The sequence below is a fragment of the Pungitius pungitius genome, chromosome 3 (genome assembly GCF_949316345.1).
Source record: "Pungitius pungitius chromosome 3, fPunPun2.1, whole genome shotgun sequence".
Taxonomy (NCBI): domain Eukaryota; kingdom Metazoa; phylum Chordata; class Actinopteri; order Perciformes; family Gasterosteidae; genus Pungitius; species Pungitius pungitius.
In genome coordinates, this window is record NC_084902.1 from 18,648,817 (window position 1) to 18,670,517 (window position 21,701).

The following is a 21,701-nucleotide window of genomic DNA, read 5'->3' on the forward strand; positions in this document are numbered from 1 at the left end:
TTAATAATACGTTTGGGTTTGAAGTTGTTATGAAGAAACCCCACTGAGTCTTTGCATTATATTTTATTGCAGTGGTTCCCAATGGCCATTTTCCATTTTTGGAGTGGGGTTGAACAAGTTCTGATCTAGCATACTACTCAGTAGACGCAGACAGGAGCTACCGCGGTGGGGCTGCTAGCTCACAGCATGGAGGTACACGGGCTCTCCCCGTCTCAGTCAGTGTTCTCATCAAGACAAGCAGCCTAGGTTAAGTTATGTCTCTAAAATTGACTGAATATCTATATTGTTTTGTATGTATGTATATACAGCCCTGAACAGGATATATGGTTGGATAATGGACATATGGTTGTTATTATGATATTATACAGAAGGCATTTTGAGCTTCCTGTTATGTTTTATACTTAACGTAGAGCTTTTTGAATACTTGCATGGATTGTGTTAAACTTGTATTTCAACCTGTCACATGGATCAATTGCTGGTTTGATTTCTCTGCAGTTCTTGTTTGCTTGATATCCAGTTGCCTTCTCAAACAGCTGAGCCTAGGTTTTTTTTTCTCATTTTACCTTCCTTTTTGTCAGTAAAGCTGTGTATGAGCTGTGTGATTTTTCTTTTATTATTTTTTATTATTGATAGCCATGTAGGAGTCTGTCTCTCTCTCTCTCTCTCTGGGCTGATGCATAAATATTTAATATGCAGTCAGCTCTTAAAGATGAGGGGATATGAAGGTCTGGGGTATTAATTGGAGCCCGTTGAGGCCTTGTTGGTGCCGCTGAGTCCCGTCTTTGTGTGTGTGTGCGCAACACAGAGGATAGGTCATTTTCAGACCTCCCTGTTCAGTGTGTTCTACGTGATATCTATCGGCCCCTCGTACACAGGTGTATGTGAAAAAGGTGAAAAGGCCTGCAGGGTCAAGGAGATCTTGTACTCCGATACCACAAACACGCACACACGTACCAAGTCTGTTAAGTGCCATTAACATTAATAACAAATTAGTAAAAGATCACTACTAATCTGGCCTTTTCTGCCTTTTAGGCAACAACGAGAAATGTTGTTTTCCAGCATGAGTTTTGGTGCAATGAAATTAATTTATAGAGAACTCAACAGAACATTGTGCATTAGTACACCACTCTAAACATTTTGTCTTTAAGATACACAGACGCATAAAGCATGTATGTAATCATGGTTCCACACGCACACACTTTTCCTGATGGACTGCAGCTGTGCAGTGGTTCTGTAGTCCTCCGGTTAATGGTTATTAGGACCATAACAGGCCCTGTGGCCTAGTCCCTGCCACCAAAGGCATCGGCAAATACTGATGGATTATTAAAAAAAGCAGGCTATTGCAGAGGTGAAAAGATGCCGGGGAATACAAGCTGCTTTTAAGGGAGATGAAGATAAGGGCCATTAGGTGATGTCGCCTCGCTGTCTGTGATGACGAGCCTGGACTTGTGTGTGTGTCAGTCAAATTTAAGTCAATGCGGACATCAGACACTGTCCTCAGCAGCTCTAGAGCACCAATCACACAAAGTGAGACTGTCTGTTTGGAAGCACTTTGGATTCTTGGCTCAATTTTCCCAGCGTAGCATATCCCCACGGATTCTTTTTTTTTTTTTAGTGCCGAGTCAATGTTTTATATGAGTTTTTACAGTGGAAACTTCAGTATTACTGCTGTGTGACTAAGCCAGAGCCTTTTGGGAGGCTGAGAGTTTCAGATTTAACGGGTCAGATGTAGCATCAGTCGTCTCCTTGTTCTGTTATCTTCTTCAACCATCAATACGTTGAAATTTGATTAAACCCAATTACTTGTTGCTCAAATTAGAGAAACGGCAACTAGTGAAAGGTTGATGATTTTCCTTCTTGCATATATTGTTAATCTTATTCTTCAAAATGTGATTTAATGCTAAATGTTGTTTTTCTTTTAATTTAATTTATACATTTATACATTTAAATTATATTTTATTTATTTAATTGATCAACTAATTCTTGGGCTGGTAGAACTAATACAGTATTTCTACAAGGAAAATACAATAGTCACTCAAGTGATGACAAGGCTGTTGATATTAATAGTTTTACATACATCAACAATTCCTCTGAAAAGATTTCCTGATACTATCAACTTTGGTCAGATATGAGAGATTAATCTGTCATAATCTTCACTTTGTATACAGCTCTGATGGTGTGCAGCTCTCTCTGTCACCATCAGTGTGACCGCGATGTGTAGAGCAGACAACCTGAAAAGAGGGCGGGCGCAGCAGCAGAGGTGGCAGGTGGCTTCTGGCCACAAGTCTTGGCGTGATGGTTACTGTGATATTTTGGGGCTGAATAATTTACACCGCAACAACACGTCTCGCCTCGCCGCGAAATGTGGCTCCTGGCTGCATGTTTCATTAATGCCGTGGCCTCCCAGCCTTTTTCATAATTCATCAGGCACTAGGAGAGCTGCGACGTGTCGCCACACAGCTCACTGACACCGGGGACGCGGGGAGGGAGGTAGAGCCGGAGAGGCCGGATGCGAAGGAGGTGAAAGATGGGGGAGATGGTGGTGGGGGAGTGTAACAAGGACTACAGTTGACTGCTTTTATCCAGTTGTTTCACCACATTGTCCCAACTGGCAGGAAGACCTGGCCCACTTTACTGTGTCGCTCACAGCGCCTGAGCATTGCACCAGGCCCCAAAAAGGCTCTGAATAATTCACTTTGTTGTGCCCACTTATTTGCTAAATACCGCTCATTCCCAGTTATGTCACTGTGCTCCTCTTCGGTTTCCAGAAATGCATTCTGATTTGAATTCATCATTTTACTGTCTTTTAAAGAGCTAACTGAAAAATAATTATCTGCCGAACTAAACTGCTACCTACCATTCGCTAACAAGAGGCATTTAAACGGACATTTTACTCAGCCCAGAGTGCCAACTAAACACCAGGTCTCTGTCAGATGTTGTCTCTGAATTATTCACAAAGGTGTTCATGTCTGTAGTTTCTGTGTTGAGTCTTAACACTCACATGGCTGAAAGCCTTTGCTGAAGGTGCTGAAAATCCGTATGAGTGCACAGCGAGGTTCTCCGCTTCACACCTATGTCCATGCAGCTGGATTTATGTTAACCGTAACTCCTTTTTTTTTCCCCTGTCCCTTACATTTTACAGCTCTTCAACGTCATATGGATTTATTTTTGCAACTAATTTCAAATTGAAAAAATAACAACTTATGCTAAAGGCCTCCTGACTGATCAGAAAATGTCATTGAGAGACCCCTTCAGATCTCCCTTTTCAGCTATGCTGTGAATCTTTCCTGGGGTCCTTTGGTTAAAAATACATGTTGATGGAGCAGTCTGGAACGATGGTCATTTTTGCTCTCCATTGGCAAAATACTTTTCTGTCCTTGAATAGAAACTAAATGAAACTAAACTGAAATACCTCCTACGGGAGCATGATCTTTGTGACCCTGTGGTAACGTCTTCCCCCTGTGGCACGGTTCTGATCAGAGTGCATGTTTTTCCTCGGGCCTCTTGAGCGCCAGTGTTTCCCCCTCCATTGAACAAGGAGGGCGCCCCAAGTCTGGATTTTTTTCTTTTTTAATTGTCCACTCCTCGCTGGAAAACTGACATGTGCGCCTGCTCGCACCAGCAGAGTGCGCGACTACACCCCCCCTCACCCCACCCGCCTATGTCGGCTGGTCCGTTCGCTTCAGCAAAGTTGTAAACCTGGCGGGAAACACAGAGCTCCTTTTGAAGTGCAGCCTCGCAGATAATGGCTGTTTTGTTTAGTAGTAGATCTTCCTGAAGTACATAACATGCATTATTCATCTCCCACTCAAGATTGTGGTGGAAAGCTATTGGAAGACAAATAGTTTGCCGAGTTGAAGACGCACATAAGGGGGGGTCCTTGTCGATGTAACACTGCATATTTAGTGGATGCGCAATGTTTTATTGATGCAAATGTCCTAGCCTCGCTTGCTTTAGGAGGCACCAACCTGATGAAATCTCCCCCCATGCTTCATTTCACCACCCTGAGGATATCCCACTGCCACACAGGAAAGCAACAACACTTTTTGAGCAATGTTCATGGCGTTAAAAAGAATTGATGTATTGTTTCCTCCCATCTGGACCAGTCTGTACCGCTTTATACTGTTGGCCTGCTGAGTAGTTCCCTGCAAACTACAAGAACAACTTCCACTTCACCCTTTTAGCACACGTCCATATATATATATATATATATATATATATTATATATTATATATTTTTGAAGCACTTCTTATTCAAGGGTGTGATCTGCCAAGCTCCGATATGAGGGGGTTCACCGGATGGGGGCTTTTAGTTTAGATAACCGATGATTGCCCAAGAATTTTATTACAAAGCTACAGCCATATGCAAGTAAATGGAAAGAAATTTAAAGGAACATCTTTAAAACTCATCTGATTTGAATGTGAAAAAAATTCATTTCAATTAAATTCATTTTATTTTGTATAGCCCAAAATCGCAAATTACAAATTTGCCTCAGAGGGCTTGATAGAGAAAAATGTTCTCTATGATATCTATACTGATGTCTTGGGGTTCAAGGATTTCATTTGAATACCTGATGCAAGTCAGACTGCTTTTCTCTAGCCTGTAGAGGTCTGTGCATCCCTCCATGGTTATGCTCCCCAGACAATCACTGTGCCACCACCAAACTGGTCATGCTGACACATTTTCAGTCAGAAATTCCATGCCATATGTTATTTTTCAAATGTCAGCCATATTAATGAAGTTCTGCAGCTGAGTGAATATATTCAAGTCCATCAACTTTGGATCTCCAAAGTTTTGCAAAGATGTTTTATTGGGTTAACATTGACCTTGATGAAAAGTCTAGGTACTACTAAAGAAGATTCATCCTCTCGGGAAGTTCGTGTCTGCTCAAAATGTCATGATAATCCCTCCAGAAGTTCTTGTGAAGCAGTCTCGACTGACACGTCGTGGTTTATTCTGATCAGTGTTGACTAGGAAAATGAAGACCTGCAGTGGTCATTTACCATATTGGCCAGCTCATTTAAAAAAATCATACACGGAAATCGTGGCAGGTTATTATTTGCCAAAAATGCAGCTGCAGACAACTCCTTAACCACAGCATTATCTATGAGTCTAGAAAATAGACTCTTGGCCTTCTTGTGATTCCAATGTATTGTCATCAGCCTCCACAAGCCTCTCTATTCACACAATGCCTCCTGTGAACTGATTAGATGCTGGACAAGCTGCGAGAGCGATGGAACAACACTGGCCTCTGGAAGAAGCTGGAACACCACAAAGCTGTGATCCCAGAGCCCCGTGGAGGGGGAAAGGGGGACTTTGACCAACTGCTCCAGCAATACTATGACGCCATCAAGTACTGCGAGGAAGAAAGAGGTGAGACGTGTTACTGTCATTGAGTGACCTTTGACCTGTTGAGTTTTTCTATATCCCTGTGTACAGCTGGTTTGTACTGAATCACATTAGGTTGCTGGAGTTTAATGCTTAAGTTGTCAATTGTGCAGCGGCACTGCTCACTGCTACATCATCATAATTGACATGGTTCAGAGCTCCACATTATTTAGCATTATATTTTCAGTGTTGACACGTAATTTTATTTGTTACAGATGGCGCGCTGCTCATTGCTGTCTGTAGGGGAAAAGTGAGTGAAGGACTGGACTTTACTGATGACAACGCCAGGGCGGTCATCACCATTGGAATCCCCTTCCCAAACATCAAAGACCTTCAAGTAAGTTGATTTAAGAGCTTCCTGGATTATGGCAAAAATCTTCATTGTTACTATATGTTCAATATTATTCAACATATTTATTGTTTCGGGCGGACGCGCGGACCTGCTGTGCGCGTCATACGTTAGCCTAGGGGAAACAAAGGAATGAAGAAAAACTTGTGTGTGTGTGTGGTCCTCAGCATATAAAGTTGACCTTTAGGTTTAACTCTCACTCTGCCCACCTTCCCTCCCTCCTCCTTCGCCCCCACACCCTCCCTGTCAGAGCACGACGGAGCTTCCACTAACCTGTTCTGTCAGTGTGGCCAGACGTGTGGCTGATTGAAGCCTCCCAGAGCCTTCCACCTGAGCCAAAGCTGTCAGTTTCCCCACCATCAGCTCTCGGGCCACCGCTTCATCGTTTTGATCACGTTGTTTTGATTAGCGATATTGTTTTGGGGTTTATGTTCATGGTCTAAAGCATCCCTCAAAGAAGATCATATTAGAGTTTTTACCTCGTGGGGTTTGACAATAAGAGACAGGTTTTTGTAGTCATGATGGCAAAGGATGGAGGCTCTTATTGTGCCAGGGATTTAAACCCCCATATAACACTTAAGCTCATCACTAATACCCAGTACATTGTACAAAATATCACTCCTGATCTACAATGTGTTTTCCCCTGGATTTAAATCTATAAAATAATAAGAATAAGAATTTCATAATAATCAACAAATCCCAAGAAAAGACAAGTATTACAAAGTTACAAGTATTTTCTTTGGGTAAGAAACTGATTTTTTTTTTTCTGGTACATTGCTCTATTAATGTCCAAGTACTATTGAAAACACATCAAACCTCACAAAGTCCTGTCGGCCAAATCCTTTGTAGATGAGCAGAACACTAGGAGAAGAAGCCAATGCTTGTTAGGCCAAGGTGGAGCTGAGCAAGCGTGAAAACACGGTGCATTTCTAATGACCTTTCCTCTTCTCCAGATGAGCAGCCTTTGTTTATTTGCTCAGCCCCTCAAAGCGCCTCATCTTCTGCCATGTCTCGTCATAACTTTTATTGCATCAGGTAGGCAGGCATAATGCTGCTAAATGCTGACGCTTTGACTTTGCACTCCCTTTTAAAGTCACACAAAACCCTTTATATTTGCTTTGTGTTGTGTCCCATCCATAAGCGCCGTTAACCCTGTATACGTTAAATACGCACACACAAGGTAGAAAAGATTTTTCATAACTTCCCGCTGTTCCTCCATTAATTCTGCCGTTGCATTCATTTTAAAGCGCTCACAAAATTGCCCCTGCTTCTAGAAACAATCATTTTATCTGTGTATATGAAAGAGTGCAGAGATGGCATGGTGTATTTTATCCAACAATTCACCAGAACCTCTGCAACCCACTCATTCAGTGGATCCTTGAACTGGGGGGCGTTCCGCCTAGGTGAGTGTGGAGGAACTACAGCCGTGGGGTATCTTCATCACCAAGCCACAAACAAAGGCACACAAAGACGCACACCTGTTAAAAAAATATTAATAATGTACAACAAATACAATTGCAAATAATTTGTAAGATATATTTATTTCATATGGTCGCACCTAAGATTTAAAGCGGAACCACTCCCACACTCCCTGCTTTGCCTCCTCTACGGTGCCGTTGGCAGAGCCTCCAGAGTCCCACCAGATATCATAGCTCGGAAGGCCTCCTTCAGTCAGCCTGCTTCCCTGACCACCAGAGTGTTTAATGGTTACCGTCCCTTGATGCACCAAAGACCTTGAGGCTCACTGCCGCAGCTTCAGCAATGGAAGTTTTGGACAAAGACCACTCTGGTTCACTGAGGTGTGAGTTGAAATTCTTTTGAACCGGGGCCACCTTCAGAGGTTCCCAGTTGACCTGCACTACGCGCAGGCCTACTAGTCTTCTCCCATCCTCTGACCCAACTCACCACCAGATGGTCATCACTTGACAGCTCTGCTCCTGTTTACCTGAGTGTCTTTAACCTGCAACCTATATTAGACGATATGCTTACAAAATTGCTCACCGATCAACAAGAGCAAGCAACAGCTTATGAAAACATGAGTCCTCAAGACTAAGATGTGTGATAAGATGTGCCTCATCCTGCTTTTATTTCACATACATACTCTCTTCTTTGCTTCTTAATCCTCAGCTTTGCATGATCCTTCTTCTCTTTAGTGGTCTTTTTCTCCCCAGTTATCTCCTCTTTCAGTGGCAGAGGCAGTGTGGCCCCCAGACAAACCCTTGGGGGCTGTAAAGGTCTTTGAGCTAACCCCATTATGCTGCTGAGAGAATAGAGACACTGACACTAATGCCTGTCAAAGCTACGTGTTTAGCCGTTGGCGCCCAGGAGCACTCTGTCAGAGAGATGATCTAAAAGGGGCCACACACACACACACACACACACATTTATAGGCACTGGTGCATGTAATGGTCACTATTGGATAATCAATACAATTACATGGAATAGTCAATTCTGCTTGGCATCCAAAAATCTGTGGCCTCTCGAAGTATTCTACAGGGTTCTTTTGCGATCTGGTTCCACACAGGGCTGCCCTCTAACATTAATGCAGCTCTGCTTATTTGACTCGCTGACCTACACAGACGTATCGCTGTTGACGCCAATCGTTTGTTTATTCTTTTTGATCGTCAGTTAAGCTGCACGCTGTAACACTAGGAGGCAAGTGTTTCTAGGACAAGGAATGGCCCTTATTGTGTTTTAAGAGTGACAGACAGATTTATCAGGCCGATGTAAACCATTTGTCCTGTGCAAGTCAATGTGCTATTATCACGTTAATAAATTAATGTAGACATCTATTTTATTTCGCTGACGAGTTTAACCCAGTTTTATTTGTATTTAGTGTTCTGTTGCTAACTGCCAGTGAATAGAAATGCAGAAATCATAGGGCATTTCAGGGCTGGGCTAAGACTGCTGCGTTTGCTAGACAGAACCCGCTACATAAAAATGAAGAAAGGTAGCACACTCGTCGATCTTAAATATCTATCAGCAGTTGGAGACAATAAGAACCAAGGTTATAGAACCTGCATCACTGGATGTGTTTTTGTTTGTTTTTTACTGAGATTCTCAAAGGATATCCAGTACAAACATGGACTTCACAGACTAAAAAGTCCCTACACAATAAATCCCAGCTGTGTACTCGCTGCACCCCTTTTACTAACCAGGACATTTACTAATGAACAGAGAACAGAGATTCTGGATGATTATTGATAGACTGTTTATGCTGCTCCCTGAGAAAATAACCACGGTACTATGTGTTCCTGTTCACTATTATGTTATTAAATAATAAGGGCAATTAAAGTAAATGGAGCAGGTCTGTATGCACCGACTCCCATATCTACAGACGCCTGTAGTACAGCAACCCAACATAACATATGGATTTCTTCTTTCCTCTTACATAGTCTTTAACTCTCTAAATCCAACAGCTAACTATCTGACAAGCCCAACCAAATTCATCTGCAGCAAATCGGGAACATAGTTGATAAGAAGTAAAGCCTGCCTTTGCTAGATTTGAATGGTTTCCCGGGGCAATTGTGAGCTAAACTATCAGTGTTCTAGGGTGTGTTCACACTTTTTTTTTTACCAGCTACCAGCGCCTTTTATACATTAATATGTTCACCCATAACCAGCGCCAAATAATAATGTATCGCTAGAATGTATGTTTCCCGTTGTTAGGGGGTGTTAGAGTTCTCGGGCTGAAGCGCACAAAAAGCAGTGCTTTTTTTCTAAAAATAGAAGTGTGAACACCCCCTAATGGTGCGTTCCCACCAAGCGGCCGGCAAGACACCTAAAATAGTTTGTTTTCTGAATGTTCAGTTCACAATTGATCCAAACTCCAATAATAATCAACGCAACGTAATTCATAACAATAACGTAAAAGGCATAGATTTAAAATTTAAATTGAATGTTTTTCTGTGCAGCAGATGTCTTTCTACTGGTGACTCTATAGCAGACTACTTCCCTGTCGGTGTGTCCACTGTCTTCAGTATCTCCAGGCCAATAGGCTATCTGCAGCGTCACACCAAGTTGAAAAAGTTTTGCCGTTGTCGCAGATTTGCGCTATTTCAGCACAAATTTGATGTGACAAACGCGACGCGGCCGCAAATTTGTGTCACTCCTGTTTCATCCCGTCTGTGCATAGACTTTGTATGTAATTCTGTGGCGCGAATAATCCGCTTTACTTTTGTTGTACACAGATGTACACGTATTAAAGGATGGCAAGTGGCCCCCATTTACTTAATTAGCGCCAAATAATATTCAAAATACCAAATAGTCCTGAAGACTTTTTTTAATACCTAATAACAATAATAATGCCTCACTTCTAAAATTGTAGGTTTCCCTTTTTTATAGCATTGTCTTCTATTGCTGCGAACCGGATGTACATTGTGGTCAATCAATCAATTCTTTGAATGCTGGTACTTCTTGATCCATTCAGTGACCTGGGCTATCAGATATATGCATTTTATGTGATTTATTTTCCCACTATCATTGCGATGACTAATTGGACTGGCCGTTTCATGTTTCACAACACAATGATGCCGTTTGGCTTTGCCACCCAGTTGTTGACTTTAATTAACAAACAAACGCTTTTGAAGACCATCCTAATGCAACAAATAAGGTGTAAGACAGTTCATTAACGTACAGTGGTGTTTAACTGATTACAACCTTTAATCGACAAACACACACACACAAAGGCCAGTGTGAACTGACTGCTTTGGCCTCCAGCTTAGTTCGTTAGTTGATGCTCACTTCGTGCTTTCACTACCTCCTTCTACCACAATACAGCTTTGTGTACGCTGGGGGCGTGTCCACCGTCCGGTCTCAAATGAGCGGACACAGAAGTAGTGGGACAGCAGTGTGACGTTGACCGACATTGACACCATGTGCTCGGGTAGATGCTATATTTAGTGTACTAATGACCTCATTTTAGTCAGTCATAGTCAACATTGTCTCTAAATTCCCATAGATGGACAAATCAGACTATTATACAAAACAGAGGATCTGCTCAAACAATTAATTATTATCATTACACTCGATCTGTGACCATGCAATGGTCTAAACTGCTGATTCATGGCTGGTGGGATGCGGCACCTCAGGCTTTGTTTTTTCTCAGCAGATTAATGCTGTATTTCGCAAGGGTATAATTTCTGCCAGCTCAATTTCAGACGGAGCCTGTATTATGCTTATGTGTTATGTGGGTGTTAGTACATTTTCACTAGTACAAGTGCTTCCTATTAGCATCGTATCTACACAACAACCGCTCTCACTCCATCAGTGTAAACACACACACACATGCGTGACATGTTTTTATGTTGTCACTTCCACGCACTAGTGCTAGCATGTGGACATTCTCTCCAGAGCACACATGGCCCCAGGCATATTAATTCATTCATTCTATGCCATAGTCCCACGGCAGCACCCCGTTGCTAAGATAAGAGGTGTAAGCCCAGCTTCTCTCCATTTAAACTACTCCAGCACTTTAGATGCCTGCATGGCCTGCATTCCCAGACAGACATAACTCTGAAGCTACAGCCAAAGCACGGAGCATGGCATTTTACTGGCCTGTTGTGTTATTGTGACAAAGATCAAAGGTTGAACTTGAAAAGTCCTCTGCAGAGAAAGGCCTGCCAAAGGTGGTATTACATTTATGTTGGGTTTTTCCGAACGCAATGTTTTACAGAGAACAGTCACGTCCTGCGTGAGTGGGTCAAACAATAAGTGGCTTTAACAAGCAATAAAAAGACACTTACAACTGATAAGGCATCTCTCCTAGTTTAATGAAGGGCTCAGTTCACCTCTTGCTGCTGCTTTTTATTAAAGACAACCACGAGAGCGCTTTAATTCTGAGGCCTGCTGGCGTGTAAAACGGGTGGATAAAAGGGATTTTGGAGGAATGTTGAAGAGTTAGTGGAAATCCTTGAGGGTAGGATGGATACTCCAGACACACTGAAGACTGTACACTTGGCTTTATCATCAGCCACTGAAGGGAGGCTATATAATACACGATCAGCTCTTGTACTGTCCCTGTCAGCACCACAGGTCAGCTTTAGAAAGATCTTAGTCAACATCCTTCTCTGTTAATGCCTGTTAAACCCTGCAACTTTACCACTATTTATTACTATGGCTGCTTACTATCTGCTTTAAGATTGGGTTCTTACTTTTATCAATGCAATTCAAACTTTCAATCTATACACCAAATCAAAACTCTTTTTATTTATTTGATCAAATTAGCCAACTTTCTTCAATTTAATACGAGCAGCCAGGCACACGAATTTGAAATAAATCTGCAACTAACTAACATCTTTGAGATGTAGTTAAGACGGGCCTCAAAATGAGGGAGGGTAAAAATAAAGAATAGGTGTCTAATAAAGCTAATATAGGGAACATTCGTGCCCATGTAGCTGAACCACTGGCGAAATAGCAATGCGTGTGCTACATGGATTGTTTAATAACGTCAAAGTGACCTCTCCACCTGCCAAATTAAGTTCTTCTTTTTACTTTTATTATTTAATTTGTTCTGCCACTGATTCGCTAGTCTACCTACTCCAAGTTAATCGTCGTTTAAAAAAAAAGCAAGATTTCAGTATGTTTGCTTCTTATTGTATGAGAAGCCAACATACTGAACTATGAAAAAAAAAACACAAGACTGAAACATGTCTCACTCAGTACTACAGCCCAGTTCCAGTCTGATCCATTCCCCTTTTACCATTCATAGGTGTTATCCACAAACTTGACTTTCATTTATTTTGAACTTATAGTGGCTTTCTTTTGTTCCACTAAAACAAATACAGAGGATTCAGTGTGTAGACTTGCTGTGAGTTGATCCATGTGCAGGCTTGCACATGCGCGCGCACACACACACACACACACACACACACACACACACACACACACACACACACACGCATGGAAACTGTCTTCAAGATGAGCCACTCGTCTGTCAGCTCAGCCTTATGTGACAGACGAGGCGCTTAGCAATCTCAGTGACAAGCACAAGATGTCTCGGACTGCTGGAGGTAACACACACACACACACACACACACACAGCTCAAAAATGTGGCTCAAACATGCGCTCAGCTGCGAATCATGCCTAGTGGTCAAATATATGTTTTTAGGGTTGAACAGGTTGCTGTGGAGGACAAGGCCAAAGCAAGCGAGTGATCTCTTGACATTTTAACTTATCCCTTCTAGCTTGTGGTTTCTTGCACATTTGCTAGCAGCCAGAAGTGGCTTTTTCACATATGCAACCTGTCATGTTGAATTGGCCGATGATATGGTGCGGACTGGGGATGTGATGGCTCTAACGCTGAGATGGACTGTGATTGGATTTAGATGACACCGCCGGCCCCGGGCTGCTGCCCTTTTTGTTCACGCTGTGGCTTCAGAAGTGGATTGTTTAACTGCTTCTGGTGTCTTGTACGTTCCTGACAAAATTTCTCAGCATGAAGCCAGCAGCGTTAACGAGGCTGTGTTATCTGCCTCCCAATGATGGGGACAGATTTAAGCTGTGGTCTCTAACAATCCTGAAAAGCCCACAGCTGCTTCGTTCAAGCCTAATCGGTTCCTTCTGTGCCGGTAGGTTTTCCGCGATGTCGCTCCGTTGTTGGTGTGCGTCCTAGGTGAGGTGTTGTTAGTCATAGTCCAACTTTGGGCCGACATTTAGCAATTCCTGTGACTCTGCTTGTTTATGTACAAGAGCCTGGACAGGCCACATTGCGTGATTTGCGTGAGGGGACAAGCTGTACCTGTTTGGTGGCTCAAGGCAGAACACACGGTACCTGTCAAAAGCAGTTAAAGCTCTGTTCAGCAGCCCGCCCAACCCCGGCATCCCATCAGACGCCAACTGAACTTTTCACTTGTCAATTCTGAAAGGTTAGCATTAAAATCGGCTGCGACGGATGCAAATGGATGGATGCTCTCCTGGCATTTTTGTGAAGGGATGCTTCATGCCACCTTGTTCGTCTCCTCCTGCATCTTCTACACCCGACCATGGCCTCTTTAGCTCCTCTGTTCCACTTTCAGAGCACATCTGTGATACTCATCTGTTTAGTTTGGTTTCCTCTTATATCCAAGATGTCAAAAACAATCTTCTCCTGGGCTTTCCCAAAATTACCGTTATTTTGGAGAACAGGTTTTTAGTTGTCTTCAAAATTAATTTGGTAACTTAATATATTAATAACAATAATTATATAAAATATAATATTTCACTCCAAGAAAAGTCTGAGCAACTGAATATTTCTGTGGATTCTATTGTTGCAAAAAATAAACTGCTCCGAAACCGCATTTATAGTTACTAAAACATTATAATATTATAAAAAAATTTCTCACTGTTCTAAAAGTATATTTTTTCCAGGTTATTCTCTTCAGTGTGACTCTGCGACAACACACACAGTGACCACTGCTCATTTAAGCCAGTCCCTAGAACCTAAACCTATGGCACAACTCTTCAATTGATCGCATTTGTTTTATTCTCCAACTGTGTGAAATTCTCCACTCTTTGCAGAGGAGGATGCTAATGTTTTGACGTGTAAGCGTCCATCCTGATAAAAGCATAACCTGTTTAACTCTTATGAAATCCTGTGATGTTGAGGTGACGCATGATATTTACGCTACTCTGTGGTTTCAGGTGGAGCTGAAGATGAAGTACAATGACCAACACTGCAAATCCAGAGATCTTCTTGCAGGCCATCAATGGTACGAGATTCAGGCCTACAGAGCTCTGAACCAGGCCCTGGGAAGGTAAACCTCACTAATCCTTTTTTTAAATTCCAAGATCTTCTTTTTGCCCTTACGTTCATTCCTAAACCCTCAAAACTCATCCCACAGGTGTATCCGCCACAAGAATGACTGGGGCGCGCTAATTCTGGTGGATGACCGTTATGGGAAATCCAACAAGTACATCACAGGTACCCCAGAATGTTGACTGCGTGTGGCTGTAATGTCTGCACAGCCTCTCGTGTTGAACACTAGATGGCAATGGTTATCCACAGTAGCATTGTCTGTCCCTGATGTGTGTTCTTGTGACCTCAGGTCTGTCTAAATGGGTCCGCCAGCTGGTGCAGCATCACGACACGTTCAACAATGCCATGCACTCTCTGGTAGCCTTCTCTCAGGTGCAGCGGAAGGTGCAGGGGCCTCCCGCTGCTGTCTCGCCTCCAAATAGTCAGTTGGGGGGTCGGGGTCTGCGCGATGCCACAGACCCTCCGACCCCCTGCTCATGTGTCAAACAGCCTGAACCCCAGAAGGACGCAAGTCCTTCAAGCTTCCATCTCTTCGCGGGTACACAGGGGAAGGCGAAGCAAAGGGAGAAGGCAGGTGAGTTCAGTTGAAAGCCTGAAAGTAGTTTTGTAAATGCAAGGTGAATATCCCCCAATGTATCATTTTAATATTAGGCCCCATTTAATGAAGTCACTGTTGAATTGGTGATTGGGTTTGTAAAGGTTTTATATGTTCTAGGACACATATATAAAATGATCAGGGTGTCTCATTCAGCATTTTCCTTAATGTCAGCAAACGACATGAAAAGACCACCACCAGACTTCCTGTCCGTGGGTTGAAGTGCGGATGTGAGTCTTAATGACTGGTTAAAATCACAAAGGCGTGATCATTTACACACATGAGGTCACTCACTGTACACGGCCCCCACACGTCCTGGTAAACAGGTTACAACTTTTCTAGTTGTGAAACAGAAAATGAGAGGAAAGGAAAAAATATATATATAATAAGATGACATTTAAACATTCCATCTTCAGAATAAAGTAAATCAACCTATGAAATGCCAAGTTATGTTTAGAATCATATTTAAGTTGAAATGGATGAGAATATTTGAAAAAAGTGTAATGTTGTGGGGAAAGTCAGTCACGTAACACGGCACAGAAGCAGCTTGAATGACTCTTTCCAAATAGTCCTTAACGGTTTAATAAGTCATAATTGGTCAGCGGTCTTGCTTCAGTCGCCCATTATTCTGATGTTTTTCATTTCGAAGCATGTAAGTGATGATTCATTTGATAAATTAAAGCCAAAGAAAGTACATCTTTTGAATCAATGTTAGTTCATGTCAAGAGTCTAACTCGCTCTATCAACATTCTCAAAATACATTTGTCTGTGTGATCATAAAAAGAACAGGCTGGCTCATTAATTTTTTTTTGGAATATACTGGCACGGCACAGAGACGGGAGATTATTTTAGCATATAACAGACATTTATCGATTGAATACTCTGACTTCTCTTTTGAGCATTAATGCAGGAGTGGATTTTTTCCGCTTTGGTCCTTCCAAACAATGATGGGGCTGCATTGAGATCTCCTGGTAACCCTAAATGGATGCATTTCAAAATATTACTAATATAAACCCATTTCCCACTGTCTGTGATCTATTTTTTCCTCTTTTGTTCAAGAAATGGCATTTAAAGTTTTTTTTTTTCTTAAAGGGCATGACATCACCAGCAGACCTATGTTTAGGTGACTTGTATGATTTACTCGCCAGCGCCCTTTGTCTTGGGGTCATGACGAGGTTGAGCCGTTTGCCTAGTTGAATTGAATAGCAGAGGAGTAGCAGACCCACCCCCTCCCTTGTAGATGGGGGTGGGGGCCATGGGATCAGTTGAGTGGCTGGCCTCATTACTGTAAGGTCTTTTGCGTGCCTGAGTGGCGCTGGAGCGAGCTGATGAGCAGATGTTGGACTGTTGCTTTTAATTAAATCCCCTTGACCTTTGTTTGAATTATATTGAGCGTAAGCCTGCGTTTATGTCTTTCTTTATAAGAAAGCCATGGTGGCCGTGGCGCTCTCGTTTCATCGTGAGGCGTAAAAGCTTCTTTGTGGCTCAGTGTCTGCTCTGTTGTCGTTGTTAGCGTTCAGTTATGTGATGAATATGCCCCCCAAACTGATTCGATTTATTTCCTTGATGCAGAATGGTCAAAGATGAAGCAAAGTCCTACCACGTCGCACCATAAAAACGCAGCTAAGCCTCCATACAGCATTTTCACCTCCAGCCCCAACTGCTTGAAGAAGCCAATTTTTAAAAGAAAAGCTGGGTGTCACTCAAAGCCTGGTGATCAGCACCAGACCTCCGCTTCACAATGGAAGACTGGAGCAACTTGTACTACACGAGGGGCTGGAGACGGGTCCGTTGAAGTCACAGGGGAACCACACAAGCTGGTTTCGGAGCCTTCTCGAGAAAGGACCCCGCCCAGCTGTGAGAGGGAATTGCCATCAAAAGACAATCCTGGCGAGGAGAAAGAGGATGAGAGTGAAGAGGACAAAAGCATCTATTTTACCCCAGAACTTTTCGAGGGTGAAGGCGACGACGACGAAGAAGAAACCCCACAGAGAGAGACCGAATCAGGTCCCACGGTGCTTTTGGTGGCAGAGAGCCCTACCGCCCTGTCAGAAGAACTCTGTGGCTCTGAGCAGGCCCGAGCCTCTGATGGAAAGCAAGCTGAGGAGGGAGAGCAGGTGGAGAAGAGCAGGTCCAGAAAGCAAGCTCCCTCTACCCCTACAGGTAACTAACAACCTGGACATACCAAATAGTCCCTGTGTTTAATAATGTCGCCCGTCCAAACAAAGTTCGTATATATGCACATCGGCTAATCAGGAGATTTATATAGAAACAGATTGCAGTTCAAGCATTGCTGCGTCACTTCCACAGTTCATCCTTCACACTGCCGAGTATCTACATGTGCTGCAGCGGCCTCAGGACACCACACACACACACACACACACACTTACAGTAAATACATGTCACTCACCATGTACGCAGTAACTGATGAGGCTTCATCACTCTGGGATCAGCTTCTGATCTAGTGTGACAACATTAAGGCCACGGATGCCGGTTCTTAGTTAAAAAATGCATGTCTTTATTGAATGTGCATTTTAACAAATCATTAAAATACAGAACCACACACAATTAGTTTTCCTCTGAAGTAGGTAATCACGGAGTTTTGTTTTAATGATGTGTTTGTAGATGATGGATGCCGAACATATTTTAGACATGCCTGATTAAACCTAAAGAGGAGACTTTTGTTTTTCAATTCTACTTCCAATAATGTAAATCATATGTTCCCTAAACTCAAATGGTGTTGATACACATTCAGTAACCATTCATGTCAATTCTGTTAATTCACAATAAAGCTGAATGTTAGCGTTTCCTTGATTTGTTATCCTTTTTTCTTTTATAATAAATAATGATACCTGATGCTTTAGGATGAAAGAAGGGCTCTATTTTAAGTGGTGGTGGTTGGGGCCATCTAAACTACTCTATGTACTGATGGGGAGTTTACTTACGTTTTTTATGTCGTCTTGATCGGAATAACTACTTCATCCACCTTCCAATTGCACGTAGCTGCACTGTAAAGAGAAAATATCATTTTACGTTTGAGCATTTTGTCCTTTGTGAAACACCATTTAAAACAACCGTGAAGTTGAAATGAATTTTTTGAACATATATTTATGACCTTTTATTGAAGGTATCTCTAGTTATGAGTCTGTTATATTTAGTTTTATCTGAGCTACTGCCAATAATATTGTTCACATAGAAAAACTCCTAAACGAATTGCATATAATTAATCTAAACGCATAAAACGAAGGTGGTGATGATCATTTACAGTGTACTTTCTGTATTTGCAGTCGTGCATAATTCCCTGACATTTAGACCATGACCTCCTTTTTGTGTTTTATCCTCGGCGGAAAACCGTGTAATCAACAATTTAATGGCCATACGTGATTGTTTTAAGGAGTAGAGGTTCTTCAATCGAGCTGATGCTAAATGCCGAATCATCAAACAGGCCGTGTGGAAGGGAGCCCCAAAAAAAGGATTAAACATGATTACACTGATGTGATTTGTCTCATTACAGCTCAAACTTCACCAATGTGTGATTTGCGCAGCCAAGCAAAGAGGACAAGTGTTCCATTAAAGCCTTTCTTTGCTCATCAACTAGCTCCCCAGGACCCTTGTATATGTAATACGCATGGCCACTCGTTGGCATCATCAAAACCCCGAGCGTGGATAAAAGCACTTAATAGGGAGCCACATTACTGGAAGCCTCGGTAATGACTGTTTCTTCCCATTACTCTAATTCAGCTCCTGCCCTCAGCCCAGAATCATTAAAGCTAGTTAAAAGAACAACAAAAAAGGCAATCCTTTATAAATTCAACATAGCAAAAACCCCTCATAAAAAATAAATAATTAAATGGTAAACCAGTTAATTCAACTTAAGTTAATAGACAAGTTATGAGGTAAAGGTAATAGTGAATCATTTTGTTTATACATTTGATTTTGTATCTGATAATTGTTACATTCTGGTTGGTCATATAACATTGAATTAGCTATATTTGTTTTTGATCAACGGGTGTCCTGTGAATCTAAATCAATTTACAATTAATTAGTAAGGGTTATCACACAGGACACACTCACCAACTGTAGTCTGCTGTAACACATGGTGAGCATATTGATGAAATGATGAAATATCCCAAAGGAGCTGGATGAATGGTTTAAAATCCATCTAACTGTTGTTCATATCTGCCAGTCTGTGCTGCTGTCCAAGGCAGGCACCATCGCTGTTGATGTCAGCTTGGGGAATTATGACTGCCAGATGTATCTGCTACAAACGTTCCTTGATGTTAATTGACAGGTGGAGGCTGTGGAGCAGGGAGTGCAGGGAAAGTGAGTCTTCAGCAGACCGAGACCAGCAAGAGGAGGGACAGGGCCAGGCTAGATCATGGGTCAAAGGTGAAGGAGGGCTTGAATAGCAGACCGTCCAGAGCCAGACTCGTAAGAGGATGCAGCTACGAAAAAGACCATGTTTGTCACCCTCATCTTTTGAAATCAAGTGTAAATGACAGAGTGAGTGAGTCAAGAAGGTCCACAGTGGCTGTGAGGCAACACAAAGCTCCTACAACGGGGCCTGCCACACCTGCTACTCCCACGAAGACTCCCAAGCAAGGTGACGTAGGGCGTCTGCAAGGAGCCGGAGCAGCACAATGTGCTCCCATGTGTCCGGCAGTGGACGCTCCAGGAACACAACTCACCCAACCAAAAGGTAACGCTATCTCTAAATCAATGCATGGTTTAGAAGTATACATTTGTTATATATCATGCTCCATTGATGTTGTTTCAAGGGAGGCACCTAATTCATGTCATAATGTACATAACTTGCATGTTTTCAACCAAGCTATTAAAGTACAGCGATCTTGCAGGCAGAAACGCAGGATATTTAAAAAGACCTCTCCAAAAAGAAAGGTACGTGTCAAGTTGACTTGTTTCCAGCAAATCAAAGGGAAACTACCAACCATCTCTACTTTCTTAAATGACCCAGTCACAGTATATAATAACTTTGCCTTGATATGCCTTGTGGATCACATCGGCACCCGTCTGTTAATTTATGTTGACATGCTCAAGGTGATCTCATTCTTGCGGTTCTCCATATTTCTTGGGATTGCTGACGCCTCACAGTTGATTATCAGACCTTCTTTTGTGTGAATCATGAAAATGGTTTCAATGATGCCCCAAACCTGATCCTGAAATGCTGCACATAATATTAAATAAACATGAGAAAAGCTCATATTTTTTATGTGCTACACAGACTGTGAATGAAGGCAAGCCGTGCTCTTTGGGCCTCTACTGTTCTGTATGTGAGAAGGAACTACTTCCTGTGGCACACGGTGATTCTTGAGAACTTCCTGTTGAGTTTAAAATGATGTTTAAATAATGTGACTCCAACCAAGAATCAAAGCGAATGGGTTTCATTTCGTTTCCACTCTTCCCGTCCTCAGGTGCACTGCAACATGCTCCTTGTAAATTTAAACATCAAGCCTTTCTGACAAGAGATGGATTTAGTCCAGCAGCACCGAGCCGGTGCCACTGTGCTCCACTTCAGCCATCGGTGTCTGAGGCATCGCACCCACTGCTGGTGGTCCGGAGCCTGGCCTCGAGGAGCGCCCTGAAGGCCGCCCTGCAGCCCTACAGTGACAGCGCTGTGACTGGTGAGTCTAGACTAGAACACTGTTAAAGGAGGGATCATGACACATCTTTTACTATGTAACTTATCCTGCATGTTTTCAACCAAGAAAGGGAAATGCCTACACATCCACAACTGATATCAAAACCGATGCTAATTAGAAATGATATAAAGACCCTCCACCACGAGGATTTATGAGTTAGAGAGGATGACGTAAGCAGTACGTATTTGTAGTTAGCTATGTTGGTCTACATAAAACCAATTTCGAATTGAACTTTTAGAAGAAATTACTAATGATTGTAAAGGATTGATTCAAAGGCGCTTCCCATTCCTGCTGCTGAAACCAATTTTAACATTCATAGCGAGATGAACATGGCGCAAGTTTCTCCCTGCAATGAGGTGCATGCTTTCCCCCTGCTTTTCATCCATGTAGCATATAATGCCATCTGGAATCCTGAGGAAGGCTCTGTCACCACGTTTCTGCAGTGCAAAGGCTGCCTGTCTCGAAGCCCCTTCCTGTCTGCAGCAATAGTCGCAGCCGAGATCCAGTGCCCTCGGGACATGGCCCAAGATCAGGTAGACTTTATGAACATTTACAATACACACAGCCATACATAGGATGTACAATGATTAACCTTTATTCAATATATGGGGAAGAATGCTGAAGATCTTCATTTAAATAGATATGAGAATGAACGTATATTTACACATTTGCAGTATTATAAACTTTCCTGGGGGAAAATGCGACATTACTCCTTTGTTTGCTGATAATAAATGGAACTTTGCATCAACACCACTCCAGACTGCTGAATTTGGTGGATTTAGTTTCCATTTGAATGTTTTCATTCAAATACAAACTACACAGCTAAAAGTGTACAAGAGGATGGATCATTCTATTTTTCAGTGGTAGTTTGCGTTGTCTCCAAGACAGTTTTGATAGTGTGTGACTGCGGGGAGGCTAATCTGACATCCCGAGGTGTCTTTCTTACTCCTACATTATCCTCAATGATCAATATA

At 42.4% G+C, this 21,701-nt stretch overlaps 1 protein-coding gene across 5 annotated transcripts in view; it reads left to right on the forward strand.

Moving 5' to 3' along the window:
- The window catches only part of brip1 (BRCA1 interacting helicase 1), a 35,072-nt gene extending 17,202 nt beyond the window's left edge, over nt 1-17,870 (forward strand). For all 5 annotated transcript variants that reach the window (XM_037473465.2, XM_037473492.2, XM_037473474.2 and 2 more), the window contains exons 15-20: nt 5,211-5,373; nt 5,604-5,725; nt 14,358-14,470; nt 14,558-14,637; nt 14,762-15,046; nt 16,640-17,870. In XM_037473465.2, coding sequence (XP_037329362.2) covers nt 5,211-5,373; nt 5,604-5,725; nt 14,358-14,470; nt 14,558-14,637; nt 14,762-15,046; nt 16,640-17,238 — 1,362 coding nt within the window. In that variant the 3' untranslated portion in view covers nt 17,239-17,870. The remainder of the gene's footprint in view (nt 1-5,210; nt 5,374-5,603; nt 5,726-14,357; nt 14,471-14,557; nt 14,638-14,761; nt 15,047-16,639) is intronic.
- Nucleotides 17,871-21,701: the final 3,831 nt, after the last annotated feature.